The sequence below is a fragment of the Petromyzon marinus genome, chromosome 2 (genome assembly GCF_048934315.1).
Source record: "Petromyzon marinus isolate PM22_M1 ecotype Great Lakes invasive population chromosome 2, UKy_Petmar_22M1.pri1.0, whole genome shotgun sequence".
NCBI classification, from domain to species: domain Eukaryota; kingdom Metazoa; phylum Chordata; class Hyperoartia; order Petromyzontiformes; family Petromyzontidae; genus Petromyzon; species Petromyzon marinus.
In genome coordinates, this window is record NC_133668.1 from 25,334,367 (window position 1) to 25,350,013 (window position 15,647).

General features: G+C 50.2%; 1 protein-coding gene across 1 annotated transcript; it reads right to left on the reverse strand.

The window, feature by feature from the left end:
• Positions 1–1,243: 1,243 nt before the first annotated feature.
• LOC142925559 (uncharacterized) lies at positions 1,244–13,061 on the reverse strand. Its single transcript, XM_076068487.1, has 3 exons — positions 13,035–13,061; positions 8,675–11,421; positions 1,244–1,340 (listed from the first exon to the last, which is right to left on the reverse strand). The coding sequence occupies exons 1-3, from the start codon at positions 13,059–13,061 to the stop codon at positions 1,244–1,246; spliced, it is 2,871 nt and encodes a 956-aa protein (XP_075924602.1).
• Positions 13,062–15,647: the final 2,586 nt, after the last annotated feature.

Genomic DNA, 15,647 nt, shown 5'->3' on the forward strand with positions numbered 1-15,647 from the left:
ACTAAGTTGGCCGGGTAGCGGAGACACGACTAAAACAAAATCAGCAGATTTAATAATAATGATAATTATTATAATTTCATCCATTTTCCAAGTTATTTTGGGGTTTAGATCGCATAAATATATAAATGTGTCGTTAAAGCCGCTCACCACCCGACACAGCCAATTTTTACGCGATCTAACCCAAAAAAAACGCCTGTATTATGGATGATATTGGTCGTGAAAGCCCCCTCTTAATACTACGTGTTCAAAATTAAAATTTCAGTTTCATATCGCCTCGTTTCGGCTAATTGCGTCTCACAGCGCTGTACAATAATTTCGTGCATCATCGCGCGAAGGGAGACATCTTATTTATTAACTATTGTGCCGTCAATGAAACCGTTAGAAAAAAATGACTACTGAAAAAAGCCAGGAATTGTATGAAGACGAAAAGTTATGATCAACAACAACAACAACATTATCACAACATCACTCGATTGCGCTGTACAGTGCTACCCCGGTTGACGTTGGGGATACGTTCCTGAAACGACGCCAATCACACGCGGTGTAAGTTTACAGGGCAGTAGGTGGATGAGACGAAGGCGGAGAGGCGACGGCTAACGATGATGTACGGACGATGAAGAATGCTGTCAGCGACTTAAGTGCTGGGTCGAGGGGCCGCTAGTCGGGGCACTACTGCACAGTATTTATATAAAAGGGCGACGTTCAGGGCAACGGCACTTCTGCAGTTATTAAGATCGGTTCTTCAGCGCTCGATATCTCGAGTATTGAGAATTCGACGTGATGTCGTTCGCCTGCAACGGCTTCAACTCGAACTCGTGCAGACTCAACGTAAAATAATAATACTCGACGCACGAGTCGAACTTGGACTTTCGTGAAGCGAACAAATTCATCGAATCTCCGAGGGGGGAATCGCTTGCACCCGTGACTGCTCAGGTCAAACGAGCAACGGTGCGCTTAGTCACCAGTGCTGGAAACTCCACGTTCCTATGGCCGGGTGACACTTCACCCACAAGGCACACGGTCGACTTCCACGCACAACGGTACTCGTTTTTATCGCTCCCGGGTCGCATGATGGTCTGCATCGACCACCCCCCAACCCAACCCAACCCCCTCCAGGACCTTGATTTGAACTCGCGACCTTCCGATTGCGACACCCTGTCGATGCGTTGCCAACAGCAACAACAAACACAGCAACACCCGTGCCCTTTCAAATCGTTTGCTTGACCCGGCGTCCGTGATCCACTCATTCATTTAGCGAGTCCCAAAGGCGGCCGTTCACGTGTGTCCCTTCGGCCCCTGTGACCGAGCCGACGGCCTTGCTCATTGTTTCTGGGTTCATCCTGTTTAGCCAGGTGAAACAATTCAAAGAGTCCGGGGTGGAATGTCACTTGCAAGAGTGACCCCCCGATGGGGGGCGGGCGGGGTGGGGGGGCATGTAGTCTGATGCCAGTTGCGGGCGATGGTTTCTCGGCGGAGAGATGATGTCTCCCTCGCCTGGTGTGCAGGACGTTTGTGGGTTCGATCCCCCATTCTGACCGCCTCTTGTATATTTCTGTCTCTCTCCCTTTCAACCGTGGTCGCGTGGATTTTTAACGGGGCCTCCGGGTCTCTCCCCCCCCCACCCCGCCTCCACATTTACAATCGACACGGCTTTAGAGTATTTGGCTGCTTCAATTTCCACGTGATAAGCCACTTCGATGAGCTATAATTTGTGGCCAGATGTTAACTCCCTCGCAGGGTATGCAGGAAGTTTGTGGGTTCGACCCCCGACCCTGACCACCCGTTGTATATTTGGAGTTTGCATGTTCTAGCTCTCCACCCGTGGTCGCGTGGATTTTTTTCTGGGTCCATCGGTTTTTTTTTCCCCTACACATGCTGAACATTTCCACGTGACGAGACACTTCGTTGAGCTATCGTTTGTGGCCTGGTCGCTTCTGAGAAAGAGCTACGTAGCTCAGTGGGGCCTTACCTGGTAAAATAAAAAGTTTAGTTTTTTATTTGTTTAGTTTTCGTTTACAATCCTAATTGAGAAACCTGAATTTGGCACATGTGGAGTCTGACCCCGGCACGCAAACGACATTGCTGTTGCGAACGACGCCGCGGTGATCTTTAACGCGAGCACTGTGAGCGAAACGGCGCGCGGTGTGAATGCGGTCATCTTATCTACATATAAATATATACGTCTATAAAACCCACACACGGCAGTTATTATCAGGGCGGCCTCTCGAGTCTAAACCGTGACGCCCGTGCAGCAAGGAGGGCGGTGAACGCGTTACCGCCGGGTGCCAAGTACCCACCTCATTGTCCGGCGTGGCAGTGGCGGTGGTATTGACGGTCGCCCTTTTCCCACTAACCGCACCCCCGACCCGCAAGGAAGCTATGAACCATCATCGTCATCATTATCATCACGTGACACTCCGCTCGTCCTTGCAGCAGTAGCAGCAGCGGCAGCTGCGGCTTTTGGCAAAGCCATCGGACGAAAGACGGTGGTCAAAGCATCGCGCGGCGCTTTCAGAGGCCCTTCGCCGGCCGTCTGGAACGCTCTTCCTTCCGATATCACGGAGTCCGCTGGAGCTGCGCCACTTTTGGTATCGTCTCGATTGAAAACTCACTTCTTCAGAACGCTTTTTTTTTGCGTACTTCCAGCGCACAGTCCAAATAGCGCTGTTGGCTACGCACGATGCGACAGTTCAACATACGCACACGCATACGAGCCAGAGGGGGGTGGTGATGTTGATGGTGATGATGGTGGTGATGGTGGTGATGAGTGACAATGCGATGGATCGCGACGTTGGTTGTTGAGCTAGCAAACAGGGCGGAAGCCACCTAGCGTCAACGAGAGGAACACTGGAGGAAAGATGTTTTAAATCCTGACACGGAATCACACTAACTAACCACACCAACTAACCACACTAACTAACCCTAACGAACTAACCACACTAACTAACTACACTAACTAACCAAACGAACTAACCACACTGACTCACCACACTAACCACACTAACTAACCACACTAACTAACCACACTAACCACACTAACTAACCACACTAACTAACCACAATAACTAACCACACGAACTAACCACACTGACTCACCACACTAACTAACCACACGAACAAACCACACTGACTCACCACACTAACTAACCACACTAACTAACCACACTAACTAACCACACTAACCACACTAACTAACCACACTAACTAACCACACTAACTAACCACACTAACTAACCACACTCACTAACCACACTAACTAACCACGCTAACTAACCACACTAACTAACCACACGAACTAACCACACTGACTCACCACACTAACTAACCACACTCACTAACCACACTAACTAACCACACTGACTCACCACACTAACCACACTAACTAACCACACTAACCACACTAACTAACCACACTAACTAACCACACTGACTCATGAAACTAACTAACCACACTAACTAACCACACTAACTCACCACACTAACTCACCACACTAACTAACAACACTAACTAATCACACTAACCACACTAACCACACTAACTAACCACACTAACTCACCACACTAACTAACCACGCTAACTAACCACACTAACTAACCACACTAACTAACACACTAACTAACCACACTAACCACACTAACCACACTAACTAATCACACTAACTAACCACACTAACTAACTACACTAACTAACCACACTAACCACACTAACTAACTACACTAACTAACCACACTAATTACACTAACTAACCGCACTAACTAACCACACTAACTAACCACACTAACTAACCACACTAACCACACTAACTAACTACACTAACTAACCACACTAACTAACCACACTAACTCACCACACTAATTAACCACACTAACCTAACTAACTAACCACACTAACTCACCACACTAACTAACCACACTAACTAACCACACTAACTCACCACACTAACTAACCACACTAACTAACCACGCTAACTAACCACACTACACTTTCACCCAGTTGTCCTCTGAATCATTCAGATGTTCATTGGCAAACTTCAGACGGGCATGCATATGTGCTTTCTTGAGTAGGGGGACCTTCCAGGTGCTGCAGGATTTCAGTCCTTCACGGCGTAGTGTGTTACCAATTGTTTTCTTGGTGACTATGGTCCCAGCTGCCTTGAGATCATTGACAAGATCTTCCCGTGTAGTTCCGCGCTGATTCTTCACCGTTCTCTTGATCATTGCAACTCCACCAGGTGAGATCTTGCATGGAGCCCCATTTGCGAATAATCGCACCAACTGTTGTCACCTTCTCACCAAGCTGCTTGGCAATGGTCTTGTAGCCCATTCCAACCTTGTGTAGGTATACAATCTTGTCCCTGACATCCTTGGAGAGCTCTTTGGTCTTGGCCATGGTGGGGAGTTTGGAATCTGATTGATTGCTTCTGTGGACAGGTGTCTTTTATACAGGTAACAAGCTGAGATTAGGAGCACTCCCTTTAAGAGTGTGCTCCTAATCTCAGCTCGTTACCTGTATAAAAGACACCTGGGAGCCAGAAATCTTTCTGATTGAGAGGGGGTCAAATACTTATTTCCCTCATTAAAATGCAAATCAATTTATAACATTTTTGACATGCGTTTTTCTGGATTTTATTGTTGTTATTCTGTCTCTCACTGTTCAAATAAACCTAACATTAAAATTATAGACTGATCATTTCTTTGTCAGTGGGCAAACGTACAAAATCAGCAGGGGATCAAATACGTTTTTCCCTCACTGTACGTAGCGGGCCCGGTACGAACCTATGCAGAGCTTTGTGTGTGTGTGAGCAAGTCGTGGGTGGCGATGACGATTATCTGCGCTGGTTCTGGGCCTCCCCTAAGTCGACTCAGCCTCAGACGAGTACCTGGTGCGATGTGTAAACGTCAGTATTGGGTAGACAAAGGCGGCCGGGCGTGGTGCTCGCTAACAGCACTTGCCCCAACAGTCTGTTACGACTATACAAAGAGCAATCACCCTTCTAGATTGAAAGCTTTCGTGACTGCAAGGATCCATACTCTTTGGTTCTATTTGGTAAAGTCACGTAGGTAATTTTTTTTTACAAAAATCACGACGTTTCGGCCACAACACAAGCGGCCTTCATCAGGTGAAGGGACTAGACTGTCTGGAGGACAGCGCTGGAGTGAAAAAAAAAGCAATCACCCTGTTGATTGTACGCGCGAATGTGCGCACGTAATTGTTGTGAACTGTTGGTGATTGTCTCGCGAGAATCATTAACCACGATTAATCCTCGTACTGTGTACAGTGTAGATGATTAATAATATGAGCAAGTCGTGAGTGAAACTTGAAACACGTCAATTAACGATGTCACGGGCCTCTCATTGCAACGGCAAAGGGAGGTTCACCTCTTGGCAATTGCCTCTGTATAAGGGGCCGTCCATAAATGACGTCACGCACCTAGCGGGGGGTGGGGGGGGTTCAGACATTTGTGACGATGTGTGACGAGGGGGGAGGTGTTTGAGAAATGTGACGTCACGTCAGACAACACGTTCTACTCAATTAAATAAACTTTTGAATAAATGTTTTCTCCCACAACATCAGAATGCAGCGGCACATTAAATACGCACTACAATGACAATAGTTTAAAGCGATTTGAAGCATGTTTTTTTTATTTTGGGGGGGTTGGGGCAGAGCTTTGTGACGTCATATTTGAGGGGGGGTCTGACTTTTTGCGTCGCCGTGTGACGAGGGGGGGGGGGTCAAAAATCGTCAAAAATCGCGTGAGGTCATTTATGAACGGCCCCTAATATATTATCCTACAAATTTACAAGGGCATCGTATCGATTATAAAATTGTGCATTTCGTTTTTTTTATTATAAATGTGTACTAAACAGACTTGTATAGACAAATATAAATAATTAAATATCTACATACACAACGCTGCATTACGTTTGTGTATACAGAACAGTATCCACGTGCTGTTAGCGATTGGGTAAATATTGGGGGAGGATGTGACGTCATGTCTCCATAACAATCACTCGGCGGTGCTTTTAACAAATGACGTCAAACCCCTCCGCCCCGCCCCCCCCCCCAGCTGTACAAACAAAGACAAAGATCCCACGTCTAACCTTTACACACTTTTGGGGAAGTTTAGTTTTAGTTGATTTATTTTGGTATAGCCCTGTGAGCCATTCGGCTCTTGAATCGGGTGCAACCACAAAAAAAAACATGAACAAGAAAACATCTTAAAGTGACTATGTGACCGTGCAAACAGAAAATACAGGAAATAAAAACAGCAAAATATTCCTGAAAAAAGCACCGTACACCAACGCTGTGTGCAAAAAATCCCAGTGGGATGCAAGTCAAACAACAACAACAAGAAAACTTAGATTAAGGCCATCAGTCTAACTCGGCACTATAACAAAACAAACATGTCCAAACCAAAAAACGTTTTCGAAATCACCAAAAAAAATAAAGCCATAATTGCAACGTAACAGTGATCACAGGGACTGTGACCGAATTTTTTTACAATAAACTACATAAATAACATGTAACACCAAATCCTAGAGCCATAGCTGGCTGCATGAGTTACTCCACAACAACAGAAGCATCAGCACGCTAAATCAAAATACAGTGAGTAGCACCTATGAAAGCCGGCACCACGCCCGGCCGCCTTTGTCTCCCCAGTGGCAACATTTACACACCACCCGAGGAACTTATTTGAGGCTGAGTCGACCTAGGGGGTAACTCCGGGCCCTATTCAGATAATCGGTCACTGGTGTTGGCCGTGAGCGGGAATCGAACTCGGCTCGCCGGGTTCGTAGCGCTACGCAACAGCTCCGTCACAGCACAAACACAACCTCGCATACATCTTGACTGAATGCTTTCGTGACTGCAGGAATTCATATCTTTGGGTGTTTCGGTAAAGTCGCGTAGATTCGTTCAAAGAAAAATAACGAAACAATAACAACAACAAAAACACTCGTAGTTTTGAACCTATCTAAATAACCTATCTACATTTATTGTTTTGTTATTTTCTTTGAACCTATCTACGTGACTTTGCCGAAAGACCCCCGAACACAACCTTGCATGTCAAAGATTAAACATTCAGGAATCCCCACGACCGGAACAATCGCAGCCACGCCAACGGCTTAAGGAGTGCCGCCCCATCACTCCTCGTGGGTCAGCAGCAGCAGCGAGGCAATGTCGACCCCCTTTCATTCTTTTTCATCATCCTTAATTTTATTTTTCCTTCCTCTGGCCACGTGCGTCAAGCCAAGAGGCCCGCCGCCCCCGGCCCCCGCCACTCAACCTGCGAAGAGCCTCTCCCGGTTCGAGTCCAGGCTGAAGACACCCCCCTCCCCCTTCTTATTATTATTATCTGTCTGTGTTTGTATCTGTGTCTCTCTCGTTCTGTCTCTGTTGTTCTGTCTCTCTCGTTCTGTCTCTCTCGTTCTGTCTCTCTCGCTCTGTCTCTCTCGTTCTGTCTCCCTCGCTCTGTCTCTCTCGTTCTGTCTCCCTCGCTCTGTCTCTCTCGTTCTGTCTCTCTCGCTCTGTCTCTCTCGTTCTGTCTCCCTCGCTCTGTCTCTCTCGTTCTGTCTCTCTCGCTCTGTCTCTCTCGTTCTGTCTCTCTCGCTCTGTCTCTCTCGCTCTGTCTCTCTCGCTCTGTCTCTCTCGCTCTGTCTCTCTCGTTCTGTCTCTCTCGTTCTGTCTCTCTCGCTCTGTCTCTCTCGTTCTGTCTCTCTCGTTCTGTCTCTCTCGCTCTGTCTCTCTCGCTCTGTCTCTCTCGCTCTGTCTCTCTCGTTCTGTCTCTCTCGTTCTGTCTCTCTCGCTCTGTCTCTCTCGTTCTGTCTCTCTCGCTTTGTCTCTCTCGCTCTGTCTCTCTCGTTCTGTCTCTCTCGCTCTGTCTCTCTCGCTCTGTCTCTCTCGCTCTGTCTCTCGTTCTGTCTCTCTCGTTCTGTCTCTCTCGTTCTGTCTCTCTCGTTCTGTCTCTCTCGTTCTGTCTCTCTCATTCTGTCTCTCTCGCTTTGTCTCTCTCGTTCTGTCTCTCTCGTTCTGTCTCTCTCGCTTTGTCTCTCTCGTTCTGTCTCTCTCGCTCTGTCTCTCTCGCTCTGTCTCTCTCGTTCTGTCTCTCTCGTTCTGTCTCTCTCGTTCTGTCTCTCTCGCTCTGTCTCTCTCGTTCTGTCTCTCTCGCTCTGTCTCTCTCGTTCTGTCTCTCTCGTTCTGTCTCTCTCGCTCTGTCTCTCTCGTTCTGTCTCTCTCGCTCTGTCTCTCGTTCTGTCTCTCTCGCTCTGTCTCTCTCGCTCTGTCTCTCTCGTTCTGTCTCTCTCGCTCTGTCTCTCTCGTTCTGTCTCTCGTTCTGTCTCTCTCGCTCTGTCTCTCGTTCTGTCTCTCTCGTTCTGTCTCTCGTTCTGTCTCTCTCGCTCTGTCTCTCTCGCTCTGTCTCTCTCGTTCTGTCTCTCTCGCTCTGTCTCTCTCGCTCTGTCTCTCTCGTTCTGTCTCTCTCGTTCTGTCTCTCTCGTTCTGTCTCTCTCGTTCTGTCTCTCTCGCTCTGTCTCTCTCGTTCTGTCTCTCGTTCTGTCTCTCTCGCTCTGTCTCTCTCGCTCTGTCTCTCTCGTTCTGTCTCTCTCGTTCTGTCTCTCTCGCTCTGTCTCTCGTTCTGTCTCTCTCGTTCTGTCTCTCTCGTTCTGTCTCTCTCGCTCTGTCTCTCTCGTTCTGTCTCTCTCGTTCTGTCTTTCGTTCTGTCTCTCTCGCTCTGTCTCTCTCGCTCTGTCTCTCTCGCTCTGTCTCTCTCGTTCTGTCTCTCTCGTTCTGTCTCTCGTTCTGTCTCTCTCGTTCTGTCTCTCTCGTTCTGTCTCTCTCGCTCTGTCTCTCTCGCTCTGTCTCTCTCGCTCTGTCTCTCTCGTTCTGTCTCTCTCGTTCTGTCTCTCTCGTTCTGTCTCTCTCGTTCTGTCTCTCTCGTTCTGTCTCTCTCGCTCTGTCTCTCTCGCTCTGTCTCTCTCGCTCTGTCTCTCTCGTTCTGTCTCTCTCGCTCTGTCTCTCTCGCTCTGTCTCTCTCGTTCTGTCTCTCTCGCTCTGTCTCTCTCGCTCTGTCTCTCTCGCTCTGTCTCTCTCGCTCTGTCTCTCTCGCTCTGTCTCTCGTTCTGTCTCTCTCGCTCTGTCTCTCTCGTTCTGTCTCTCTCGTTCTGTCTCTCTCGCTCTGTCTCTCTCGCTCTGTCTCTCTCGCTCTGTCTCTCTCGTTCTGTCTCTCTCGTTCTGTCTCTCGTTCTGTCTCTCTCGTTCTGTCTCTCTCGTTCTGTCTCTCTCGTTCTGTCTCTCTTGTTCTGTCTCTCGTTCTGTCTCTCTCGTTCTGTCTCTCGTTCTGTCTCTCTCGCTCTGTCTCTCTCGCTCTGTCTCTCTCGTTCTGTGTCTCTCGCTCTGTCTCTCTCGCTCTGTCTCTCTCGCTCTGTCTCTCTCGCTCTGTCTCTCTCGTTCTGTCTCTCTCGTTCTGTGTCTCTCGCTCTGTCTCTCTCGCTCTGTCTCTCTCGTTCTGTCTCTCTCGTTCTGTCTCTCTTGTTCTGTCTCTCGTTCTGTCTCTCTCGTTCTGTCTCTCGTTCTGTCTCTCTCGCTCTGTCTCTCTCGTTCTGTCTCTCTCGCTCTGTCTCTCTCGTTCTGTCTCTCTCGCTCTGTCTCTCTCGTTCTGTCTCTCTCGCTCTGTCTCTCTCGTTCTGTCTCTCTCGCTCTGTCTCTCTCGTTCTGTCTCTCTCGTTCTGTCTCTCTCGTTCTGTCTCTCTCGTTCTGTCTCTCTCGCTCTGTCTCTCGTTCTGTCTCTCTCGCTCTGTCTCTCGCTCTGTCTCTCGTTCTGTCTCTCTCGCTCTGTCTCTCTCGTTCTGTCTCTCTCGTTCTGTCTCTCTCGTTCTGTCTCTCTCGTTCTGTCTCTCGTTCTGTCTCTCGCTCTGTCTCTCTCGTTCTGTGTCTCTCGCTCTGTCTCTCTCGCTCTGTCTCTCTCGTTCTGTCTCTCGCTCTGTCTCTCTCGTTCTGTCTCTCGCTCTGTCTCTCTCGTTCTGTCTCTCTCGTTCTGTCTCTCTCGTTCTGTCTCTCGTTCTGTCTCTCGCTCTGTCTCTCTCGTTCTGTCTCTCTCGTTCTGTCTCTCTCGCTCTGTCTCTCTCGCTCTGTCTCTCTCGTTCTGTCTCTCGCTCTGTCTCTCTCGTTCTGTCTCTCTCGCTCTGTCTCTCGCTCTGTCTCTCGTTCTGTCTCTCTCGCTCTGTCTCTCGCTCTGTCTCTCGTTCTGTCTCTCTCGCTCTGTCTCTCTCGCTCTGTCTCTCTCGCTCTGTCTCTCTCGCTCTGTCTCTCTCGCTCTGTCTCTCTCGTTCTGTCTCTCTCGCTCTGTCTCTCGCTCTGTCTCTCTCGTTCTGTCTCTCTCGTTCTGTCTCTCTCGCTCTGTCTCTCTCGTTCTGTCTCTCTCGCTCTGTCTCTCGCTCTGTCTCTCGTTCTGTCTCTCTCGTTCTGTCTCTCTCGTTCTGTCTCTCTCGCTCTGTCTCTCTCACTCTGTCTCTCTCACTCTGTCTCTCTCGTTCTGTCTCTCTCGCTCTGTCTCTCTCTTTCTGTCTCTCTCGTTCTGTCTCTCTCGTTCTGTCTCTCTCGCTCTGTCTCTCTCGTTCTGTCTCTCGTTCTGTCTCTCTCGCTCTGTCTCTCTCGCTCTGTCTCTCTCGCTCTGTCTCTCTCGTTCTGTCTCTCTTGTTCTGTCTCTCGTTCTGTCTCTCTCGTTCTGTCTCTCGTTCTGTCTCTCTCGCTCTGTCTCTCTCGTTCTGTCTCTCTCGCTCTGTCTCTCTCGTTCTGTCTCTCTCGCTCTGTCTCTCTCGTTCTGTCTCTCTCGCTCTGTCTCTCTCGTTCTGTCTCTCTCGTTCTGTCTCTCTCGTTCTGTCTCTCTCGTTCTGTGTCTCTCGCTCTGTCTCTCTCGTTCTGTCTCTCTCGTTCTGTCTCTCTCGCTCTGTCTCTCTCGTTCTGTCTCTCGCTCTGTCTCTCTCGTTCTGTCTCTCTCGCTCTGTCTCTCGCTCTGTCTCTCGTTCTGTCTCTCTCGCTCTGTCTCTCGCTCTGTCTCTCGTTCTGTCTCTCTCGCTCTGTCTCTCTCGCTCTGTCTCTCTCGCTCTGTCTCTCTCGCTCTGTCTCTCTCGCTCTGTCTCTCTCGTTCTGTCTCTCTCGCTCTGTCTCTCGCTCTGTCTCTCTCGTTCTGTCTCTCTCGTTCTGTCTCTCTCGTTCTGTCTCTCTCGTTCTGTTTCTCTCGCTCTGTCTCTCTCGTTCTGTCTCTGTTTGTATCTGTCTCTCGCGTTCTGTCGTCTGTCGTTGCGTCTCTCATTCTGTCTCTCGATCTGTCCCTGGTTCCATCTCTCGTTTTCTCTCTCGTCCTGTCCGTCGTTCGATCCCTCGTTCCATCTTTCGATCCGTTTCCCGCTCCGTCTCTCGCTCTGCTAATGCGTTGACAGCGGTGCCACAACCACAAACCAACAGGCGACGTTTCGGGCAAATGGCCCTTCGTCATAGCAGTTCCAGGGCCTGGCGACGATGCCGATCGGGAGAGGCATCACGCGGGCGAGGAGAGGACGAGGCGAGTGGCCGCTTCTGAGAGCGCGTTCACGGGAACACGCCGAATCTTTATTTTATTTTATTCATTACGCCGCCAAAACTCGCGCGCAAAAACAACGGAAACTCAGCAGCGCTCGTAAGATACGGCGTTTGTGTTTGTGTGTGTTTGTGTGTGTGTTTGTGCGTGTGTTTGTGTGTGTTTGTGTGTGTGTTTGTGTGTGTGTGTGTTTGTGTGTGTTTGTGTGTTTGTGTATGTTTGTGTGTGTTTGTGCGTGTTTGTGTGTGTGTTTGTGTGTTTGTGCGTGTGTTTGTTTGTGTGTGTGTTTGTGTGTGTGTTTGTGTGTTTTTGTGTTTGTGTGCGTGTGTGTTTGTGCGTGTGTGTGCTTGTGTGTTTTTGTTTGTGTGTGTTTGTGTGTGTTTGTGTGTTTGTGCGTGTGTTTGTTTGTGTGTGTGTTTGTGTGTGTGTGTTTGTGTGTGTTTTTGCGTGTGTGTGCGTTTTGCGTGTTTGTGTGTGTTTTGTGTGTGTGTTTTGTGTTGTTTCATCTCAGTCATCTCACTCAGTCGACCCGTGGCACTTGGGTCTGCCACGTGACCTCCTGCCAAGCGGGCGTTCGACCCTTCACGTGGCCTCAAGGTGCACATGGCCTGGCACAAGCGTCGTGGTGACGTCACCGCCACTTTAGTGGCGAATGGCGGCTGTTGTTGTTGTTTCGTGTCTCTGCCTACGACCGGCTCTCGTCTATCGAACAACACCATGAACCTATTGCGGCGTCCGCACAGCAGCGGTCGAGTCGCGGTCCCGTTTGACTCTCGATATAAATAAGTACGTATGAATGAACCAAATAGTACGTATGAATTAATATATATTTTGAAAAAATATATATATTTGCATCGCTGTATTGTGTTGCGTGTTCAAAACCGAACTAACAATCGCTATTAAAGCAAGTAAAAAAAAACCCACACAAATCTCAAACTAATTGACAGCGAACATTTATGAATCAGCATTGGGCAATGCGTTGAAGAACGCCCCCTCCACACTCTCCCCGTGATCCCCGAATCCGTGAGCCGAGGGGCTCCACGGTGGCTAGGAGATGTTAACTCCCTCGCCTGGTATACAGGAGGTCGTAGGTAAGATCCAGACCATCACGCCTGTTGTATATTTTGAGTTTGCGTGTCCCCCCCTCCACCTTGTCTCTCTCTCCCCCTGGCCGCGTGGATCTGTCTCGGGTTTTTTTTCCACCTCCCCCCCCATCTAGAACCAACATCACCACGCGTTGAGTTCATGCGGCTGCCGCTGTATATTCCCCCCCCCCCGTGACGATAGGCCCACTCCGTTGAGCTATCACCGGCGATGGCCAGGTCGCGTCTAGGAAAAAAAAAAACAATAGTTAACACAACAGCTCAGCGGGGGGCCTAACCTGGTTAAAATAATTGCAACATTAAAGAGTTTCGTTTCAGGAAGTTGTAGAGCAACGAGGAATTGCGTGGCCATTCACACGTCGTTAGTTGCCCCCTCCACCCACATTGCTCGGTATCGCATCACCCACCCATCACCCCCAGAACCTTCCCCAGCCACAGCCCCCCCCCCTTCCCCTCTCGCGACGTGGCCGTGAGCGCTCTTCGCTGGAAGCTTCAGAGCGGGCAGTGGGTTCAGTTGCATTGCATGCGCGGAAGGAATGTTCGCTCGCTTCTCTCTGGCTCTCTCGCCCTCTAGTTCGCTCACAGAGACGCACTTGATGGGGGGGGGGGGCACGCAAAGAGGGCACGGGGGGCGTAGTGGAGGGGGGGGAGAAGGGAGGGGGCTTAAGGCGCGGGTGGTGGGGATGTGGGAGGGAGCGGGGAAGGGTCCCACCAGCCCCATACACGCCCAGGATTTGAATGCATCAGACGTAAAACAGAACGCTTTACGGACGGGCGCAGAATACACGCGCGCTCAGGCAACGCGCCGCCGCCGCTGCTGCTGCTGTTTCTCCCTCTCTAAAGAAAATCCACCGATGGTGAGTTACATCCACCAGCGCTTAAAAAAAACCGAACACCATCAGCCACAATCCTACGATCATCAATAAACAGTGGTCGATAAACTAGGTACAGCTTTGTGCGACGTCAGCGGCGGTCGTTGTACCCCTTGAGAGTCGTGCGTTTATCCGGTGTCGGGGTCCCCAGGATGTGGCCTTGACCCGAGAGACCGCTGGTGGGAACGTGGAATTTCCCACGCAGCCACGCGTCCAACGGCGATGAGCGCCTCCCAAAGCAATTGCTCGTGTGAGGAGGAGGAGGAGGTTGGAGGACGAAGGAGGAGAGAGGGAGGAGGAGGAGACACCTTCACTAAGCAACCCAGATGATCCCAGCGAGGTTCATCACGGCGCTATGCACCCTGGAGTCGAGGCGATACGAGCACCGCGCGTGAACAATGCTATAGCCCCCTGCTTGTGATGCAAACGCCGGTAACAAGAATGACAAGGACGATAGATGATCACAGGCAACTGTGGATGCGTCGACGGCCGATGGCTGGAATCGAACCGGGGAGGTCGCGGAGAGCGGCCTCGACTGAGAAACTCTCTCCACGGCCACGCGGTTCGACGGGGTGTGTGCGCACGCGCGCAAGACAAAGGTCCCCCGTATAGCCTTCGACGGACTGTTGGGGCAAGTGCTGTTGAGGGAAGAGCGCCTCTGAAGGCCGGCAACGGCACACTCAGCACCACGCCCGTCCGCCTTTGTCTCCCTCGCGGCGGCATTTGCGCACCGCACCAGGCACGCGTTTGGAAGCCGAGGCGACACGGACGCAGCACAGATGCAAGCGTCGCACACACAGAGGTCGCGTACACACATATATAAGCACACACACACATGTCGAAGCATACACATACATACATAACAGACGCACAACGAAGAGACACACAACATATATGTGGGCACGCTGACATACACAGACATGCACTCACACACACACGTGCACTGAGAGTGACACAACGCACACACATCACTCACGTCACATGCTGCACACCTGATATACGAACATACTGACGCACACAGCAAACACTCATGTACATACAAAGAAAAACGATCCCCCGTGTAGCTTTTTGACAGACTTCTAGGGCAGGTGATGTTTGTTAGCGAGCACCGATTGGTGATCTGCACCACGCCCGGCCGCCTTCGTCTCTCCAGTACACACCACACCAGGTATCCATTCAAGGCTGAGTCGACCTACGGAGGTGTCTAGCGCCGGGAATTAAACTCGGGGTTCGCCGGGTTCTTGTAGCGCAGTGCGCTAACCATTGCGCCACCGCTCCCCACATACACAAACACACACACGCGCACGGACATACACAACAGTTCGTACCATCCATGGATAATGACAGAGCTGCATGTTTTGTGAAGTATTACTACACTCGGACGGAGAAAGGTAACAGGAAATCGATTTGTAATCACAGTTTATAATGGGATTTCGTCCCGGTAATTGGTACGGGCAGCGAGTGGCTCGGGTCCGTAACATACTAAACTAAACTATTTTTTATTTCATTTTTTTACCAAGGTAAGGACCCACTGAGCTATATATAGCTCTTTCTCAGAAGCGACCTGGCCACAAACAATAGCTCACACGAAGTGGCTTATCGCGTGGGGAATTTGCAGCAGAGCGCCAAATGTCCCTGAACGCGTGGCGTTGATTCTAAATGTGGAGGGGAGAGAAACGCGAATTCCACGCAAACTCCAAATATACAAACAGGCCTCAGGCTCGGGATCGAACCCACGACCTCCTGTACACCGGGCGAGGCAGTCAACATCGCGACAGCCACACATGCTACTAGCACGCGTCCCGAGCACCGCCATCACCATCAGCTGCGAGGGTTACCGGAGGCGCCCCGGGCACCGAACCACTATCAACTTTGTGCCGTCTGCCTCGATACTCGCTTTGCCTAATTATTCGGCACAAGTACTGACACGCGTCACTGCTGCGGGAATGTACGTAACCTATGTCGAATTTCTTTTGCACCGTACGTACGCCAACCGCGCTGATCGGAGGAGGCTCTCAGACAGAGGCGAGTCACCACTCCTCCAGTCCAGACGTGATGCGCGTTCTTCTCTGGACTGGTCTGCCACCGCTGCGTCAGGG

Bases quoted from the DNA above. Each gene is read 5' to 3' on its own strand.
- LOC142925559 (XM_076068487.1), bottom strand. From the start codon at position 13,061: ATGTGGGTGGAGGGGGCAACTAACGAC. The intron at 11,422-13,034 runs GTGTGAATGGCC...TCAACGCATTAG, and splicing joins TGGAGGGGGCAACTAACGAC to CAGAGCGAGAGACGGAGCGG. The intron at 1,341-8,674 runs GCGAGAGAGACA...CTGGCTAAACAG, and splicing joins GACAGAACGAGAGAGACAGA to GATGAACCCAGAAACAATGA.